Source organism: Halichoerus grypus, chromosome 10 (assembly GCF_964656455.1).
Source record: "Halichoerus grypus chromosome 10, mHalGry1.hap1.1, whole genome shotgun sequence".
NCBI classification, from domain to species: Eukaryota; Metazoa; Chordata; class Mammalia; order Carnivora; family Phocidae; genus Halichoerus; species Halichoerus grypus.
The window spans coordinates 123,136,972-123,156,624 of NC_135721.1; the positions used below are offsets into that span (position 1 = coordinate 123,136,972).

A 19,653-nucleotide genomic window follows, 5' to 3' on the forward strand; every position below is an offset into this window, starting at 1 on the left:
TAAAGATAGAGACTAAGAAAGTAAGTAGAGGGAGTACATGATGTAGCAAGAATTGGGAGGTGGCATGCAGAAGAGGCAAGTTTGGGAAACACAGTTGTAAGGACTGAGAGAAGACAGGTCTTCCCTCTGGGCAATTTCATTCTCAGGGCAGATTCTTAGATCCCTATAGATAAAGGATAGAGTAACATATATAGTACACTGCCTTGTTACCTTCAACACACAGGCCCTTTATGTGAGCTGGTGCTTTTTTTTTTTTTTTAACTCTCTTCACCACTTTGAAGAAGGAATTAATTTAATTCTCATTTGACTGAAGAGGAATGTGAGGCTCAGAGAGGTGAAGTAAGTTGCCTAGGGTCACACAGCTTATAGGAAGTTGAACCCAGATTCAAACCTGGGTCCACCCAACACCAGAGCCCAAGCTCTTAGCTAATGTAACACACACTCCTGCCCACCTGAGAAATCACCTCCCAGTAACCTGCAAAGCCAACTCTAACCCTACACTCAAGTTGGGAATTTCCAGGGCCAGTCTAAGGAGGAAATGGGGAATGGGGAAGTAGAGGGGCAGAAGACAGACCAATTCAGTGGGTCCTGTCTTCAGGGCCAAAGGATGCCATGCTGGCACGAAACCTGAGATGTGCCAAACCTCAGGCCCTGGGGCAACTGAGAACTCCTGCAGGCCAGCCCTGGCCTCTGCTGTGTGGGCATGACAACAGAAATACTACAATGACAACAGCAGCTAACATTTACTGAATCCTTGCTGCTTCTAGCCCTGTGCTGAGTGCTTCACGTGCAGTTTCTGATTTATCCCTTGTCATATCGTTATTTTCCTTTCAGAGAGGAGAGAACTGAAGTCTGGAGATAAGACAAGATATGGCAAGCAAAAGGCAAGGCCAAAGCAGCACTCTTAACCACTCCCTGTGCTCCTTATGGAAGGCAGCCATTTATCATCACAGTGTTGGCCTGACAACCAGAAACATTCAGGCACTCCCCAAACATCCAGCTTCCCTCCACCAGGATCCATGACCTTAAAAGGCATCACAGAAAGAGTTTTTAGCCACAAAATCAGAAGACCTGAGGCTAGCTCCCCCTCAACCACTTAGTGGCTATGATATGTCTTTGTCCCTTTCTGTATTTCCATTTTCCCATCTGGTTGGGGAAGGAGTCAGACTATCTCCTAGAGCCCTGGATGGGTCCAGAGCAACACTGCCCCATAAAAAAACAGTATGAGCCACATGTATAATTTTTAAATTTTCTAATGGCTACATTCAGAAAAGTAAAAAACACAGATGAAATTAATTTAATAACTATGTTATTAATATTATTAATTTAACAATTATGTAATGATGTTTTATCCAGCTCAACACATCTGAAACATAATCATTTCAACATTGAATCAATATAAAAAAATCCATGTAAAATTCACAGGTTCCTTTACACTTTTTTCTTGCTAAGTCTCGGAAATCCAGTGTGTGTTTCACACTTAACAGCACATCTCAGTTCAGATGAGCCCCATTTCAAGAGCTCGGCAGCCACTGAACGGCTACCATATTGGACATTGCAGGTCTAGAATCTTTTTTAGGCCACAGCCCATTTTAGGGGGATATGATGCCTCAGCTTTCTCTCTTCCCCCTGGGAAAGCTCTCCTGATCCTAGACTCTGAGCTGACAAGTTCCATGGAAGCCCAGGACCAGGAGATTGAGGCCACAATGAAGAGAAACCCCAGGTCTGCCTGAGCCAAGGAGGCTGGTGGCTGCTAGGAATGCTCCCTGTTCCTCTGCAGCTCGATTACTCACCAAAACTCCTGCAAGGGAGACAATCCTGCTTTTCCTCCTAACCCAAAGATTCCCTTAATTGGAAAATCAGTCTGAGCTTAAAACCGAGCCAGGGAGCTGCCCCTCACATGGTAAGAGCCCTGCAGGCATACAGGACGTGTTCCTTAGACACACGAAGAATCCAAATCTCCCCTGCGCTCCCCTCCTGGCAGATCTTGTGGAGGAAGCTGGACAACACCTTCTCACTCCAGAGATTCAGGTCCCAGCTATGGGCCTGGTAGCCTTCTCAAACAGAGCTCAACATCGTCGTGTTCAAGGGCACAGGCCTTGGTGGCAAGGACAAGGAGGTCAGGGAAAGTAAGGGGGCGGAGAGGGGCAAGATTTTGCCCCCACCAGGTGAGAGCCTGGGGAAATAAATCCCTCCTTCTTCCCAAGCTTCTATTTCCTCACCTTAAAATTGAACAGGTTAGATGATGACAATGACCGCTTTTGCTGCACCAGGCATTTCCTAGGCATTAATTCATCTACTCCTCAAAACAACCCTAGGAGGAAAGAAGATCCAGGGTTCAGAGTGGTGAAGCCCCTTGGTCACACAGAGGAGCAAGAACTCTAACTCATGATCTTCTGAATCAAGAGCCTAAGCTCTTACCTGTTGTAAGCTCTGCCATGTCCCAGGGTGGCCCAGGACAGTCCGGGCTTATGCCTGTCACAATGATAGACACTTGGCCTACTAGTGAAAAATGTTCCCTTTGGAAGAAGGGACAAATCTTCCTTCCAGAAGAATTCCAGCTAATGTATGTTGATACTCCTCCCTCTGGAGCTTAACTCCAGACCTTTCTCCCTCTTAAGTGTGGACTGAACTTAGTGTCTGGATTCCAAAGAACAGAGTATGGGAAAGGGGAAATGGTAACTTTAGAGCAGAGAAACCTGGCAGATACCAGGTGTTCAAGGTTAACGTCATCCATGATGAGTCATGTTAAGACCACGTGCCCCTGATATGATATATGATATGATATGATATGGTATGGCATCTTACCTCCTGTGGTCTTCTTCCCCCAAACCTATAACCTCAGTGTAACAATGAGACAAACATCAGACAAACTGAGGGACGTTCTACAAAATGCCTGGCCAGTTCTCAAAACTGTCAAGGTCATGAAAGACAAGGGAAGGCTGAAAAACTGTCCCAGACCAGAGAAGACTAAGGAGACATGACCAGTGCATGCAATGTGGGATAAGGATGGAATCTGAAACAGGAAATGGACAGAGGTGGGAAAACTAGTACAATTCAATCGAAGTCTGGAGTTAACAGTAATGTACCAGTGTTGGCTGAGACCAGTGTATTATGGTAACGTAAGAACTTAACGCTAGGGGAAACTGGGCCATCTTAATGATACTAACTGCTCACACATTCACACCATTTTAAGGTTTACAAAGTTCAGAGATAGCAAGATGTGCTGGTTAAAGCTTCAGAATCAGAAATTTAGGAGCTGGAGCCTTGGTTCTCCCACTTGCTTGCCAGGTGGTCTTGGGGGATATTACGTTCTTTCTCTGGGCCTCAGTTTCCACATCTGTATAATGAATTCACTAAATGACGACAATGACTAGTAATGCTTATTGAGCCTTTGCTAGGTGTCCAGCACTTATTGAGCCTTTGCTAGGTGTCCAGCACTGTAGCGGGTACTGTGATGTGCCCCCCAGTTTCCTCTTCAAGACCCAAAGACTTATTTCTCCTCTCCTCCTCCCCCAGCTGGTCAGAGGGGCACCACCTATCAGCCCTGCCCAGGGGTGGCCCGTGGCTGAAGAGAACCGTCCAGCCCCAGGTCACACTCCTTTCTGGAGGGTAGCTGCAGCCAGAGCAGATGGTATAAAGATTCAGTGCCCTCTCCTCAACTAGGGACGACTGTGAAGGTCATCTCCACCGCAGCATACCTCTTGTGGTTGGCTGAGGCCTTTGTGGAGACTGCAGCCCAGCGTCTCCCTCTGCCCAACCCAGCTTCCTTCCCTTCCCCACAAATGTTGCTCCTGAGTGTTCCCCATAAACTCACCTCATGACAGGACTGTAAACCTCGGGACCTGTACTACCTTTCTTAACCCTCAGACTAACCCTATTTTTATAGATGACACAACTGATATTGAAGACGAAAACTGATTTGGCCAAGAACATATAACTAAGAAATGGAGGTGCCCCAGGTGGGCAAACTAAAGGTTGTACAGGCAAACTGATCTTCCCAGGTCTCTGAGCAAACAGATGACAGAACCAAGATTTGGTCCTATGTCTGCTTTACCCTGAAGACCACGGTGCCACAGTCTCCAGCCCAGGCCATTTAGAGCCCCCAGCAGGATTGCTACGGGCACCAGAACAGACGAGTGCTTTTCACCCCTGTCCCACCACACCCGCTGCCCTCCCTGCAGCTCACTCCACATTCGCAAGATGGGAATAATAACAGTACCTACCTTTGTTGAGATGTTGTAAAGATTAAGTGAGTTAATTTATGTAAAGGCCTCAGAACAGTGGGGCATAAAAAACCCTTTATAAATAGCAGGTTGAAAACAAATCACATAAGCAGCATTAAGGTTGAAATGTGAGACATTGTAAGAAAATGTCCATGCAATCCAGTGAGGTCAGCCTGTAACAGGGGGCTGGGCTCCATCAGCTCCCTAAGGGAGTCAGGCTTTACCTGAGCTCTGAAAGAGCAGTAGGAATTAAATGGGCAGCAAGGGGGAGGGAGAGCAGTCTAGGCGAAGAACCAGTAGGAACAAAAGCTCTCTGGCAGAAGGAACTAAAGGATGATAAAAGGCCAGCATGACTAGTTCAGAGAATAAAATTCAGGTCCAGGGCAAGAATGGTAGAAAATGAGGCTGAATAGGAGTGTAGGAACCAGATTATGAAGGGCCATTCACTACCTGGGTGATTTGGGACAAGTCACTTTATATCTCTAAGCCTCATTTAACCCGTGTGTAAAATGGAAATAAAACCAGAACGGATCTTATAAGGAGATTAAATGAGTCAATATTTGTAAACTACTGAAACAGTGCCATGTACACAGCGAGAACTATGAACGTTTGCAGACAACATTAAGACTTTTTCTGAAGTACAATGATAAGACATGGAGGGGTCTGAATATGGACAAAAGGGTGGGTGCTGAATGGATAGGAAGGTGGATGGACACAGGGCTAGTAGGTGGATGGGTGACAGTAGCTGAGTGAGTGGAAGAGAAGAGGGATTGTTGAATGGAAGTTATGGTTGGGCTCTAGAGGTGGATGGCTGGCTGGATGATAGATGGGTGCTTGCATGAGTGGATAGGTGGGTGGAAGCATGTTGTTTCAGTTGATGGAAGCATGGTTGGGTGATGGGAGATGGGAGTGACTGGGTAAATGGAGGAGACTGGGTGAATGGAAGTGGTTAGGTGAATGAATGCATGGATGGATGTTAAGACTCGGTAGATGGAAGAAGTAGTTGAGTGAATGTGGGTGGTTAGTGAATAAGGGGATGGGTGGGTAGTTGAATGGCTGTCTGGATGGGTGTCTAAGTGGTTGGGTGGATAGGTGGGTAACTGGAGGGTTGGGTGGGTAGAAGGGTGGAAAGTTGGATGGGTGGATGGGGGTGGATGAGGTTGTGGCTGGATGCATGGGTGGTTGTCCAGGTAGATGTCAGAGAGGCTGAGTGACGAGGTTGTTGTCCTCATGGAGGGGTTATTCAGGAGATTAGTGGAGAAGTTAGGTGAACGAGGGGCTGGGTGAAGGAATGGATGACTGGGTGGCTGGACGGGTGTCTGGAGGATGAATGGGTAAACAGAAAGTAGAGTGGGTAGGTGGGGTGAAGAGATGGTTGTTCAGGTGGCTATTAGAAAGCCTGGATGGGGCACCTGGGTGGCTCAGATGGTTAAGCATCTGCCTTCGGCTCAGGTCATGATCCCAGAGTCCTGGGATCGAGCCCCGCGTCGGGCTCCTGGCTCAGCGAGGAGCCTGCTTCTCCCTCTCCTTCTGCCTCTCTCCCTGCTCATACTTTCTCTCTCTCTCTCTCTCTGTATCTCTGTGTCTCAAATGAATAAATAAAATCTTAAAAAAAAAAAAAAAAGAAAGAAAAGAAAAAGAAAGCCTGGATGAATGGAAGGGTTAAGTGAATGGAGGGTTGGGTGAATGGGTGGACAGGAGTAGTTGAGTGGATGGATGGGTGGAAGGTGGATGGATGGACGGATGGATGGATGGCAGGGGACCAAAAGTGCCTCCAGTTAACTCTCTAAAGGTCAGGGGGTACCCCTGATGGTGAAAGAAGCAGAACAGGCTCAGAGCCTGGGCCTCCCGGGTCGCCCTGCCCGGAACCCCTACCCCAGCAAGGCCCACCCCGCCTGCGCCCAGCCCGGGGCCTACCTGGAGGCGGCGATCTCGGCCTTCTGGCGCGCGATGGCGGCGGCGCGCTGGGCGCCCTCCACGCTGTGCTCCACCTTCTGGCGGACCTTGTTGCTCTTGAGCGGCAGCACGCGGCGCTTGGTGCCCTTGACCAGCACGTTGTGGCGGTACTTGCCCTCCTCGCGGTGGCCGTCGGGCAGCGTGGTGCAGCCGTAGCCGTGGCGCAGGTTGTCCAGCCACTCGCCCTCGTAGCGGAGGCCGCTGGAGCGCTCGCTCACGCCGAAGCCCGAGCGCTTGTCGTTCTTCCACTCGCCCATGTAGGTCTCGGTGGTGGTGGCGTCGATGTCGGCCTCGAACGGCGCGGCCTCGTCGGCGCCCTCCGCGCCCTCGGCGCCCTCGCCCAGGCTGGCGGTGGACGCGGCGTCGCTGGCGCCCGAGCTGAGGTCGCTCTTGAGGAAGCTGACGCGGCTGCGCTGGCTGCCCAGCGACGTGCGCGACTCGGCGCGCCTCAGCCGGCCCAGCAGCGCGCCCCGCTGGAAGAGGCCGCCGCCCTTGGGCGCCCGCGCCGTCTCGGCGTTGGCCAGCAGGCTGAGCGCGAAGCCGCCGCGCGGGATGGCGGCGGGGGGCAGCGTGGGGCCGTCGGGGGCGGGCGAGGCGGGCGAGTCCGGGGCCACCGTGCCGTTGCTGTGCTCGCTGCGCAGGGACGAGAGCGACGTGCGCAGCGGCGAGCGCACCACCACGGCCATCCCGTAGGGCACGCTCTGGCGCACGCCGTAGCCGTGGCGCATGCCGTTGGTGAACTGGCCCTGGTAGGTCCCTGCGGGCGAGGAGAGGGCGCGTCAGTGGCCGGCTCGCGGGCCCTGCGGGCGCGGGGCGGCGGGGCCGGGGCGAGGAGCGCGCAGGTGGGAGGGCCGGCGAGGCTGGGGTGGGGAGGGGGGCCGTCCGTGAGGGCGCGAGGACGTCAGGCGGCAAGCCGGGAGGCGGTCACGCAGGGGTGTGAATACTCCCGGCGGTGGGAACGCACAAGGTCAGCGTGGGCGAGGCAGAGTGAGGTCGTGCGAGTCATGTCAGTGTGTGAAGCTGTGTGAGCAGGCAAGACCCCGGAGTGCATGCGGTTAAACGAGTGTGTGAGGACACAAGCGGACGGCCAGGAGTTTGCGCGCGATGGTGTGAATATTTCCGGTGGTGGCCACATGGCCGGGTCACAGTGGGCGAGACAGAGTGAGGTCGTGTGAGTCACATCAGTGTGTGAAGCTGTGTGAGCTCCCAGAGTGCATGCCGTTAAACAAGTGTTCCAGGACATGAGTGGGTGGCCAGAAGCAGTTTGCACAACGGTGTGAATATTTCTTTTGGTAGGAACACAGCTAGGTCACAAGTGTGCAGAATAGGATCTGTCAGTTTTAAAGTGTGAAGTTGTCCAACCAGACGAGGTTTGGTGAGTGTGAATTTGGATGAGTGCACAGATTTTGAAACACCCAGGAGAGACTGAACATGCAAGAGAGTGATTGGGCAAGACAGTGAGTTTGTGTGGTAGGGTGAATATTTGCATGTGTGGGAGTGTGCAAGGTAGTGGAGCATGTTGAATCATGAGTGTGCAAGGCAGTGTGCACACAGAGGGTGACTGAGATCACATGAGTGTGACATAATGGGATGTAACATAAGGTCATGAGAGTATTTGAGGTCTTGAGTGTGTAAGGAAAGGCAAAGTTGAGTGAGGGTGCAAAACCATTAGAAATTCAAAGAGTGTGGAGTGGTGTGAGCGGCCACATCTGTTGGTATGTGAGGTTAAATGCATGTGCACAGTCATCCTATTGTGCAAGGTGATGTGCATGTTCAAGCTCATGAAAGGATAAGACAGTGAGTTCACAGAGTAGTGTGAATGCTAGAGAGCATAGGACTCTGTTGGAAAGCATGTGAGAGTGTGTATCTGTGCAAGGCCATGTGTATAGAAGACTTTTATGGACGTGCATGTCAGTGTCTTTTGATTATACGAGATCATGAGTGTGCAATACAGTGTGTACACAGTGGGGTAAGTGTCCAAGTTCCTGGAGGTGACATTACGGGGTGTGGGAGGTTCTGAGTGTGCAAGGCTGTCTCAGTGTTAAAGCACAGAGTAATATGTAGCACTTGAGGCTGAGTGTATGAGGTTGTGGGCATTAGGGAAACCGAGACTGTGTGAGAGCATGTGTGTGCAGGATAGCGTGCACAAGGAGATACCCGCAGTGGAGGCCCTGTGTGTCCGTTAGTGTGAGCACGTGAGCTCCTGGGAACAAGAGTCTGTGTAAGTAGTCCACTGAAAGCCAGGTCCCTGCCTTCATCTTCATGCCTTCAGCATGTAGAACAGTGCCTGCCATAATGTTCACTGAGTTGAGGGAGGAAATTCAGAGCCTTTGTTTTAAACACAAGCTTCTACTTTACCCTAGTTAACCAAAAAAAAACCCAAATGGCCTTCTTCCCAGCAAATGCCCAGCATGGGTAGGGAACTGAAACAGTGAGCCAGGTAAGGGAATTCCTAAGCTCCGCCCAACAGGTGTGCTTTCAGGCCTTTGCACCGGCTGTTCCCTCTGCTTGGAACTCTTTTCCTCCAGATCTGCCTGCACTTCCACAAGCACCCAGGTATTCCCCAATCTACTTCTGTTTTCTATAGTATGTATCCTTTTCTAACATATCATATGACTTAATTATTATATTCATTGCTTTCCTTTCCCCACTAGAAGAGAAGCTCCATGAGGGCAGGGATCTTTTTTTTTTTTAATTTTTTATTGTTATGTTAATCCCCATACATTACATCATTAGTTTTAGATATAGTGTTCCATGATTCATTGTTTGTGCATAACACCCAGTGCTCCATGCAGAACGTGCCCTCCTCAATACCCATCACCAGGCTAACCCATCCTCCCAACCCCCTCCCCTCTAGAACCCTCAGTTTGTTTTTCAGAGTCCATCGTCTCTCATGGTTCTTCTCCCCCTCCGATTTACTAAACCCCCTTCATTCTTCCCCTCCTGCTACATTCTTCTTCTTTTTTTCTTTCTTAACATATATTGCATTATTTGTTTCAGAGGTACAGATCTGAGATTCAACAGTCTTGCACAATTCACAGCGCTTACCAGAACACATACCCTCCCCAGTGTCCATCACCCAGTCACCCCATCCCTCCCACCCCACCCCCCACTCCAGCAACCCTCAGTTTGTTTCCTGAGATTAAGAATTCCTCATATCAGTGAGGTCATATGATACATGTCTTTCTCTGTTTGACTTATTTCGCTCAGCATAATACCCCATGAGGGCAGGGATCTTTCCTGTTTTGGTCTCCAGTGCAGCCCCAACAGCTGGAATAGGGCCTGGCACATAGGGGTGCTCCATAAATAATTTGCTGATTGATTGGCTGAACTTGTCTGGAAACTCCATCTCATTGTGTGACCTTGGGCAACTCTCTTCCCTTCTTAAGGCCTTAATTGCCCTGTCTGTCAATGATGTGTTGGATATGAAGCTTTCTAAAGTTTGGCCTAACTTTGAGATGCTGGCTTTCTAGGAATCGGGCACCGTGACTCTGCAGGTCAAGGAGAGTGTGTCCACGTGACTCCACATGCCCGGTCCCTCCCGGCACAGGCTGCTCCAGCTCAGGCCTCCAGTCCTGTCCTTCCCCCAGCCCTTTCTGCATGAAGAGACCCCATTAAGAGTCACATAGAGTGCCCAGGGCTCATTGAAACCTCTCAAAGGTCCTATCAGGTGGGTCCCAGTGATGATGCTTATTTACGGAAGAGGAAGATGGTGGTCTGAGAGGTTAACTGACTTGGTCAAGGAAGCAGAATCCAAACCCAAATCTGTCTAATGCCCAAAGCTCACGCTCTGAGCCCACAGTTCTCTATCCTGGCTGCCCTTCAGAAGCTCTAAAAAATACCAATTTCTGGGCCTCACCCCCAGAAAATCTGGTTTAATTTGCTGGGGAGGGTCCCCAGTTCTTGCAGTCTCTCTGTACAGCAGGCAGGAGCAGCCAGTGGGGAGAGGGACATCAGAACTCCCTTCAATGTCCAGCCATGAAAAACTAATGACCATAGAATATGAACTGTAAAAGGGCCAAAGAGAAGTGGAGAGAGACAGAGAAAGGCAATATCACTGGGCATTATCTCAGAGAGGAAGATATAAATATGATTTCCATTTCACAGGTGGAATGGTTCAGAGAGGTTATGTGACTTGTCCAAAGTCACCCAGTAAGGAAGGAGCAGAACTGGATTTGAAACCAGTTCAAATGGGCATGTGTGGCAATTGCAAAGAATAGAGAAATGAGAGCATGGTGCAGGGGATGATCAAATGGGGAGATGGATAGATGGAAAACTAATGTGTTCCCATTTCCAAGCTCATTCCCATGTGGTCACATTGTATGAGAGGCAGAGGGACAGATAGAGATGTGAAGTCCAAGACAAACTGATCTCAGACATCATCTAATCTGGAGAACCTTGAACAAGTTACTTCTTCTGATTCTCAATTTGCTTATCTGGAAAATGGAAAAATAATACCCACTTTTTAGAGTTCAGGGGAAGATTAAAAAGGAGACCACCACAACAACAAAATAAAAACAACCCAAATGTCCATCATCTGGTAAATGGATGGACAGGTAGTCAGCCACACAGTGGAATACTGGTCAGCATTAAAAAGGAATAGACTGATTATACAGTATGGATCTCAGAAACACGCTAAGCGAATAAAGCCAGAGATGAACGAATACAAAGTGTGTGATTCCAATTACATCAAAGGCTGGAAAAAGCTAATGTAGAGTGAAAGAAAGCAGATCTGTGGTTACCAGGGCTGTGGGTAGGAGGGATCCACTGCAAAGGGACGTACGGGAACTTCCTGAATTGACAGAAATGTTCTATACCTTGATGTGCTGGTGGTTACACAGGTGTATGCATTTGTCAGGCCTGTACACTTGAAATGCATTTTATTGCATGGAAACTATACCGTGATTTAATAATTAATTAATTAATTAACTTTTAAGGAGGAAAAAAAAAACCAAAACACAAACACCCCAGTACAGCATTCTGCAAATACCCATCAGGAAATCCTGTCAACTCTCCTTTCCAAGTGCATCTGAAATCCAGCCACTTCTCACCACCCTCACTGCTACTAGATGGTAGCCCAAGCCACCCTTGTCTCTCGCCGGGATTTTCATAATGGTGGGCACGATGGTCTGTTTCCACCCTGTGCTCCTCTATCCATTCCTAGCACACCTATCACGGGGATTCAGTTCAACTGTAATAAAGTCAAAATCACGACACTGCTCTCCCTCTTCTCATTCAGAGGAAAAGCTGAAGTCCTTAGTGATCCATGGACCCTACCTGATCGCATCCCCCTCACTGCTCTGTCCTCATTCACCTCCCTCAGTTCTCCCCTTTCCCTCAGTCCACTGTAGCCACAAAGGCCTCCTTGCTGTTCCTCCCACACATTAGCCATGGTCCTGCCTCGGGGCCTTTCTGTTTGCTGCTCCTTCTGCCTGGAATGTTCTTCCTCCAGAAATCTGCATGACTCACTCCCAGAGAGGTATTTAATGCTTCCTATAAGACTCACTCAAGGCAACACAGTTAATAAATACACCAAAACTCACATCCATGTTTAGCTGTGCTCCTTCCACTGTGCTCAGAAGAAAGAAGAAAAAAAAATCTGTGAAAGGGGAAAGTGAACAAGAGTAGAACAGAGAAGATGGTAAACTGGGAGAAAGCAGAAGACATCTAATCTCTGGATTAGACAAGTTTGTGAAATTAAATCAGCCAATCTACCTTTAGCTTAAAGTTGGCATGAGATGGGCTGACATGGTCCCTTTAAGCCCAAGAAAAATTGAGATTGCAACAGGAGAGCGGCTCTTGGCCACCAGTTGGGGAGGAAACGGCCAGGCTATATTAGGAAACTTATAAGCAAGTGGCAAGAGGCACAGACACCCAGGGGAGGCTGGGAGTGATGGGGCCCTGGGAAGGGGGAAAAGCCAAGTGCTGGGCCATCCCCAGCCTGACTCTCTCTAAGACAGGACAGTTCTCCCTGGGGACAGGAAGAATGCATCCGCATCCGAAGAGAGGGAGCAGAAGGACCCCGCCCACAGCCATCTGGCTGAGAGGAGCTTTCTGTGGAAGGAAGTGCCTCCTGATAACCTTTGGGCTGGCCCCCTCATGTGGCCTTATAGACTCTGTGAGACTTCCCACTGCCCTCAGGGTGAGGGGCAAGATTCTCAGCAGGCTACAAGGCCTGGTGTGGCTGCCCCTGACCACCTCTCCTGACTCATCTTGAACAACTCTCCAGTCACACTTGCCTTTCCACCTCAGGACCTTTGCACATGCCCCCACCCCCACCCCCACCCCAGCATCTTCTCCTCTCTTCCCTTGGCCAACTTCTATTGATATTTCAAGCTTCAGCTTAAATGTGACGTCATCTGGGAGGATTTCTTGAGCCCTACCCCCTGAGTACTGCTACGTGATGTCATGTCGCCCTGTACTTCTCCTTGGTACTTCTCCCAATTGCAGTTAAATAATTACTAAGATCATCTGTTCACTATAAGCCTTTCCCACTGGACTTTGGTTTCCAAGAGGGAGGGAGCCATGTCCAGCTTACTCCTGCTACGATTCCAGCTTTTAGCATAGTTCCCAGGCCCAAGGAAGCCCACAGTAGGTGTCTGATGAATCTGCGTCTTCTCCTCAGTGACACCTTCCCATTCTTCCAGGGGCAGGAACCACATTTTCTTTTTTCCCTCATGACTCAGCACGTGATAGGTGACTCAGTAGTGACTGGGAGTGGCTGCCAACGTGTTCAGGTCTAGATTTAGCAGCCCAAACCCCAGGAATTATTGGGGTATATGTAAAAGTCTTGTGAAGGCCATAACAAAGTTCTGTCCCTCACAGCAGGCTCCTAAATTTTATAAAACCTGAATATCACCTTCTTGCTGCGGTGCCCTTCTGGTTTAGTATACAACACCCTGGGTTTTAACCTTCACTCTGACACCAAATAGTTCTAGAACATGTGTGAACTATTTAAGCCTCCTGAGCCTCCGTTTGTCCTTCTGAAGATGGAGGTAATGGTATCTATTTCAGATTATTGTTCACTCTTTTATTCGAATTCAGTATTTGCTGTGGATCCTGCATTCTTGGTGTTAGATGCTGGGGACACAGTGGTAAATAAGACACACCATCTCTGCCCCCAAGGGGCTTGGAGTCGAGTGCCAGAGAGACTGGATTTAATTGACCATCAGAAATAAATGTGTACCTTGGCCGGTGGGGGAGGATTGGCTGACCACAGACTAAGTGAACCATATGTGAGGATGCTGGCATGCAGTAAGCGCTCCATAAACGTTAGCTTTTTGCCAGGCCAGAATCTTTGCTCAGAAACCTGGCCCAGACAGGATTAACTGGAGAGATGAAAAGGAGCCAGGGAGGACAGAAAGAACTCAGAGGGAGAGAATGAGACCAGCTCCATTTCCCGCCTTGGTCTGCTTGCTTGTGAGAAAGCAGGCTTCTCCCCTGGAATGCCCAGGCTTGGCTGACTTGGCCACCTCTCTGACTCGGGAGGCCTTAAAGCTTCTGTCCTTGGGAGGAAGAGAATTTGGGAAGTCTGTTCATCAGTGAGACCTACTTCCACACCCTCTAAACACACATGACAGAGTAGCTTCTGGAAGCCACATCTATAGCACAAGATCCACCCTCCTGGCCAGAGAGTATGATTTAAATGATGTGGACGCTGGAGTTTTTATAAAGCACCTCTGATGGTTTTAATATGCAACTTGAGTAAGAGCTGTGAAACCTCTCCGCTGACCTCCAGTTAACCAGTGGGCTCCGTTCCTTCGGTCAAACCTGTAACTTGCTGTGCCTGGCAGGTGTTGTGATCCTGGTTGTTACCCAACTGCAGACCTCTCCTGTGCTGATGGTACCTCATTCTGTTCTGCGGCCCAGCCTTCCTCCCTGGGCCTTAGAGAAAGGCTCCCTATGCAGGGGTAGATCCTGGCTGCTCTCAGCCAGACTTCCTATCTACTCACCTTGCCAATGATCAGATTCAATGTGAGCATTTGATGAAATCCAGCATCAAGACCAGAGGGGAAGCAGAAAAGAGCTCCTTTTTCTTATAAAGAGAAACATGCAGAAACATGGTCTTCTGCTGCTGGGTGTCGCTGCATGTGGAGGTGACCCCTGGAGCTATGGTAGTCAACTTGGTACCATGAGGGGAGCTACTGAGAACAGAGCTGACGCGATGGATGGCAGAGCAAAATGTGGCAGGAATCTGGGCCCTTGTTGACACTGTTGAAGCTCCAAGTCAACCAATCCTGAGACTGCTCTACCTCTGGATTCTTCTTTACATGAGATCATAAATATCCTTATTGTTTTAGTCATGCTGTCCAATATGGTAGCCACTAAACATAGGTGGCCATTGAACACCAGATTGCAAAGAATTAGTACCCCCCCAAAAAGAATGTAAAATATCTCACTAATAATTATATATTGATTACAGGTAGAGATGATAATATTTTGGGTAATGGGTTAAATAAAATATATTATTAAAATTAATTTCACCTTTTTAAATATGGCTACTAGCAAAGTTTAAATTGCATATGTAGCCCACATTATATTTCTATAGAAGGTACTTGTTTAACTCACTTGGGGTTAGGATTTTCTATTACCTGCAGACAAAAAAATATATCCTAACAAGTATAGGTGTCATCATTCTGATTTCATAGTTGGAATAATTCAAACTAAGAATTTAAATGACTTAGTTTGAAAGGTTTGAAAACCCTCACCCAAACCTCATCTCTGAAGGAAGCCAACCATTTCAGAAGCCCAAGGGAAGTCTAGGAGATCCAGAGTCCACTTTGAAATAGAGAAGAGACATGTGGGCCAGATCAGGGATTCTGCCTCCAAATACAGAATGGACACTGAGAACACCACCCCCTCTGGCCAGTGACACCTGCCTATTTCTAGAAGACTGTCTAAAGTCTGAACATCAATGTCCCTGGAGGACTGAACAGAGATGGAGAGAGAAGAATCATGACTAGCTCCTCTCCGGGGGTGGGGTGGGGGGTCCCTGCTGCCTATGGAAGTCCTGACCTGACAGTCCAGTGTCTTCATGACCTGGTCCCAAGTCACCCTCCTAGTTTTGTCTTCCCAAATCCACCAAAGCCCAGCTTCAAAGCCACCTCCTTCAGGAAACCTTCCTGGGCTATCTTCCTTCCTCCATACTCTCATTACTTGAGACATTTGTCACTTCTTACCTCCTATGATAGCTATCTTGTCTCTATCTCATCTATTTGGGCTAATAGCCATCCCTAGTCCTTCTCTAAGTTCTCTCACATAGGGTCAGATCTTAGGACAAGATCTTTGGACAGGACCATGGAAGTGTCATCAGCAGATTTCAGACAGGGTTTCAGATGGAGAATGGCAGGTAGGGGACTGAGCACCAGAGAGTCCAGGGGTCAGTGGCTCTTGTCCAGGTACACCAGAATTGGACCAGGTAAACCAATGCACATGGTGGTGAACAGGCATGCCCATATGCCACAGATACCTATATATAGACGTATAGATGCTCCTGAGTATAGGGGACCCACCCCAGCTTGGCTCTAACCCACCTTGATAAAGACCATGGACCCAGTGTCCCTGAGAAAGCAAGCCAGGCCTAAGACGTCTTTGGGGGCAGCAGAATAATGGAAATTGTTTGGGCTTTGGAAACAGGCCTGACTCTGAATATTGCTGTAATTTCCCCCACTTCTCTTTATCTCCAACTCATCCATCTGGTCCGGGCTGCACAATCCTCCCTGGTTTACTACAACAGCATCTTCCCTGATCTCTCACCTCCCCTGATACTTCAGTCCACCCTTTGCTGCTGCCAGAGTCATCTCTTTAATAAGATGTGGATCTGACCAGGTGACCCCACCTAAAACCCTGCAGTGGCTTCTGAGTGCCTTGAGGATGGTCTTGGGTCCTCAAGCAAAGATTGTATGTGAATGATTTGGGGGGAATGCTCTTGGGATGAACATCTATGAGGAAACAGAATTCAACAGCAGAAGAAGTTGAACGGTTGCAACCAAGGCTTCCACTGATCCCACGGGGATCTCTGGAGCTGCTATGGCCCTTCAGAGTTGTCCAAGGAGGCTGGGTCTTTGAACTCCTGTATCAAGCACTCATTAGCTATGGGTTGCCCACAGAGCTAGGCAACTCCTTTTGACAGAAACAGTGCCCCACTATGAGTCATCAGCAACCAGCACTCCTGGCAGCAGGTTGGGGGGAAGGAGGATCCTGCTCTGGAGCAGTATCTGAGGGTGTCCGGCAGTATCTACCATAAGGATGAGATCAAACTCTGCACTGCGACCCACAAAACCCTCATGATCTGGGCCCTGCCATCCCTCCAGCCTCACTGACTCCACTCTTTCTCAGTCTCTGTGCTCCTGCCTTTTCTTGAACACAACAGCCTTTTCTTGTGCCCACCTCCAAGCCTTTGTACTCACTCCTATTGTCTGGCACCGTGTAGCTCCTGTTACCGAGCTATCCCCTGTTCATCCATCAGATCTTAGCCGTGACACTACTTCCTCAAGGAAGCCTTCCGTGATTACCAGACCAGATCAGGTTCCTGTTACACCCATACATTCTTCTGCTTTCCCTTCAAATTGCTTATCCCACTTGTAATTAACTAGCTGTCCAATGCTGGTCTCTGCTGTTAGAACACAAGCTTCTGAGGGCAGGGACCAAGACTGCCATACTCACCACAGCATCCCAAGCACTCAATGCAATGACTGACACATAGAAGGCATTCAGCAGATACTATCAGATGAGTGCACATGTTCATGGCCTTGGGCATGTTCTCTTTAAGTCTATCTCTGGTCAGTAAAGTAAGCAGTGCAAGTTTACTTTGCAGGGTTGCTGGAGGGTTTACATGGGTTCTCTAGCAGAGATATCAGATTCTCAACAAATGTTGGCTCCCTTCACTTCATGGGAAAGAATTGCAAGGTGACCTAGTTTGCCTTAGATTGAAAGGCTTCCCAAGACATAGGACTTTCAGTACTAAAACCAGGACAGTTCCCAGGCAAAGCAGGATGGTTGGTTACCCTCAATCTGGATGAGAAGGAAAAAATGGGCATTTCATATTAGCACAATGTTCAGTGGTATGCTAGTAGAATAGCTCTTTGGAAAAATAAACAAACAACCCTAATTTGTAGTGCTAGCCAAGTTCCATCATGTAAATATACCCACAGTGGCTAGTCAGGCCACAGTTGAACAGCTAGCTTGCAAAATTTCTGAAAATATAGGGATGGGCTCTCATGAGATGGTAGCAGCTGGTGCCAGACCCCACATGTAATACAGACTGTCATGTTCCCTCCCAATATCTGCAAATGTGTAACACGTTTATAGACAACCTCAACTCAGGGTAAGTGAGACTATTTCAACCCCGAGGTCACAGGTTGGAGTGGCCCTCCAAGACCATCTAGTTCAAGGCAACAATCTGTCATATGGGCTATCTCTTACCCACCCTGTGACCACAACAGACATTGCTAATCAATCATGATACTGAATCCTAATGCCTTGCTCTCTGGCTTGCCTGCGAGGTGGCACCATCGTCCCTTCCCATGGCTCCCAAATGCTGCTACCTATCAAAGTTCCACTGTCCCTGATTTCCCAGGATCGCTGAGAAGTAACCCAGAGCAGAGTAGTTAGCAGTGTTTGTGACTAGCTCCTGGGAGCAAGGTCAGGTTACAGCGGGTATATGACAAGTCCCCATAGCCTGCAGGGCTCCACCACCCCCACATCCAGAGGCTGCTACCCCAGATGACACCCCACAGCTCATACAAGAAACGGGATTAAACAAGTGACATCACCTGGGTGCCGCCAGTCCTGGGGACCTGTGGCCTGGGTGGAAGTCCCTTCACCAGGCTCTGAGTCAGCTCAGTAATCCTGAGAGCCTTGGGAATCAGAAATAATTGGGTGTAGGAGAGGTAAAAGAAATCAAGGGGAGAGAGTCTGGGTTCAAAGGACCCCACATGGGTCACTCAGGCCTCCTTTCTATGCTCAGGCCTGCCCACAGCCCTCATGCCCACATGGCATGTGCAACAGGCATCTCTCACCCATAATGTCCAACACCAAGCTCCTGACCTTCCCTCTTTGAACACTTGGCCCATCTCAGGTCAGGGCAATGTCATCCTTCCGTGGCTTAGGCCAAAGCCTTGACTCCTCTTTCTGTCACTCCCCCAGTCCAGTCTATCAGCAAAATCTAATGACTCTACCTTCAACACAGATCCAGGATTTACTTCCTTCTCCCCACCTCCGCTGCTACAAGGTGGTGGCCCAAGCCTGTATTCTCACCCGTAAGATTGCAATAAACTCACTAATTCGCTTCCCTGCTTCTACCCTTTCTGTACCACCTCCTCTTCCCCAAACAGTCTCTCAACACAGTAGCCAAAGGAATCCCTTTAAACAAGGTCGATCATGTCACTTTTATAGGCTTCATTTTTCTCAGAGGAAAAGCCAGAGTCTTACGATGACCTACAGGGCTCTGCATACACGGCCCGCTCTCCACACCTTCTCGGCAGGAATAGTGGATGTTGTGCGCTTTTCCCATCAAGGGCCTATATTGTAAGGCTGTCCTGTCATCAACGATGTGAAATTCGATCACTTTGTTAAGATGGTATATCCATAAAGGATTCAAATTAAAAATAAAAGTCATGGGGGCACTTGGGAGGCTCAGTCGGTTGAGTGTCCCACTCTTGGTTTCGGCTCAGGTTGTGATGTCAGCGTTGTGAGATCGAGCCCCGCATCAGTCTCGGCGCTCAGCACGGATCTGCTTGGAACACTCTCTCCCTCTCCCTCTGCCCCTCCCACCCTGCGCTCTTGTACTCTCTCTCTCTCAAATAAATAAATCTTTAAAAAACAGATTAAATAAATTAAAAAATAAAAGTCATAGGGACGCCTGGGTGGTGCAGTTGGTTGAGTGCTGTCCTGACTTCAGCTCAGGTCATGATCTCGGGGTCCTGGGATTGAGCCTCATGTTGGGCTCCCTGCTCAACGGGGAGTCTGCATGAGCGTTCTCTCCCTCTCTCTCCCTTTCCCTCTGCCCCTTCCCCTGCTCATGCTCGCTCACTCTCTCTCTAAAATAAATAAAACTTAAAAAAATGAAAGTAATAAAAACATTGTATATACCAAACAGAACATTTCCTGCAGGCTGCGTGCAGCCCTCAGGCCTCAGTGTGTCACCCCCACTATATACTGTCCATATGACAGTCGGCAGCATATGCTTGAATACGTCCAGGCACAAGGTGCTCTCTACTTGTCTGGAGGGAAGGGGGCTCTAGAGTTCCCACAGCCCCTGGATCATTCTATGGATTTTGCCAGGTGGGTCTGGGTCAGTCAAGTCTCAGTTATAGAGGAACAAGTAGGGGTCCTGGATGCTTCACTTGTGACCAGACCTAACTGTCCACCTACTCTGTGGCTCTGGCTTCGGAAGGGATAGGAGAGGACAAGGACATCCCTCTGGCCTACGGCAGGAAGCAACTCTGTCCCGCTCAGCCTGCACCCCAAC

General features: G+C 49.0%; 1 protein-coding gene across 1 annotated transcript in view; it reads right to left on the reverse strand.

Annotated features, from left to right (window-relative positions):
* Positions 1-19,653, reverse strand: part of JPH2 (junctophilin 2) — a 64,819-nt gene that overhangs the window by 36,650 nt on the left and 8,516 nt on the right. The window contains exon 2 of the mRNA XM_036096030.2: positions 6,144-6,939. Within this exon, the coding sequence (XP_035951923.2) occupies positions 6,144-6,939 (796 nt within the window). The remainder of the gene's footprint in view (positions 1-6,143; positions 6,940-19,653) is intronic.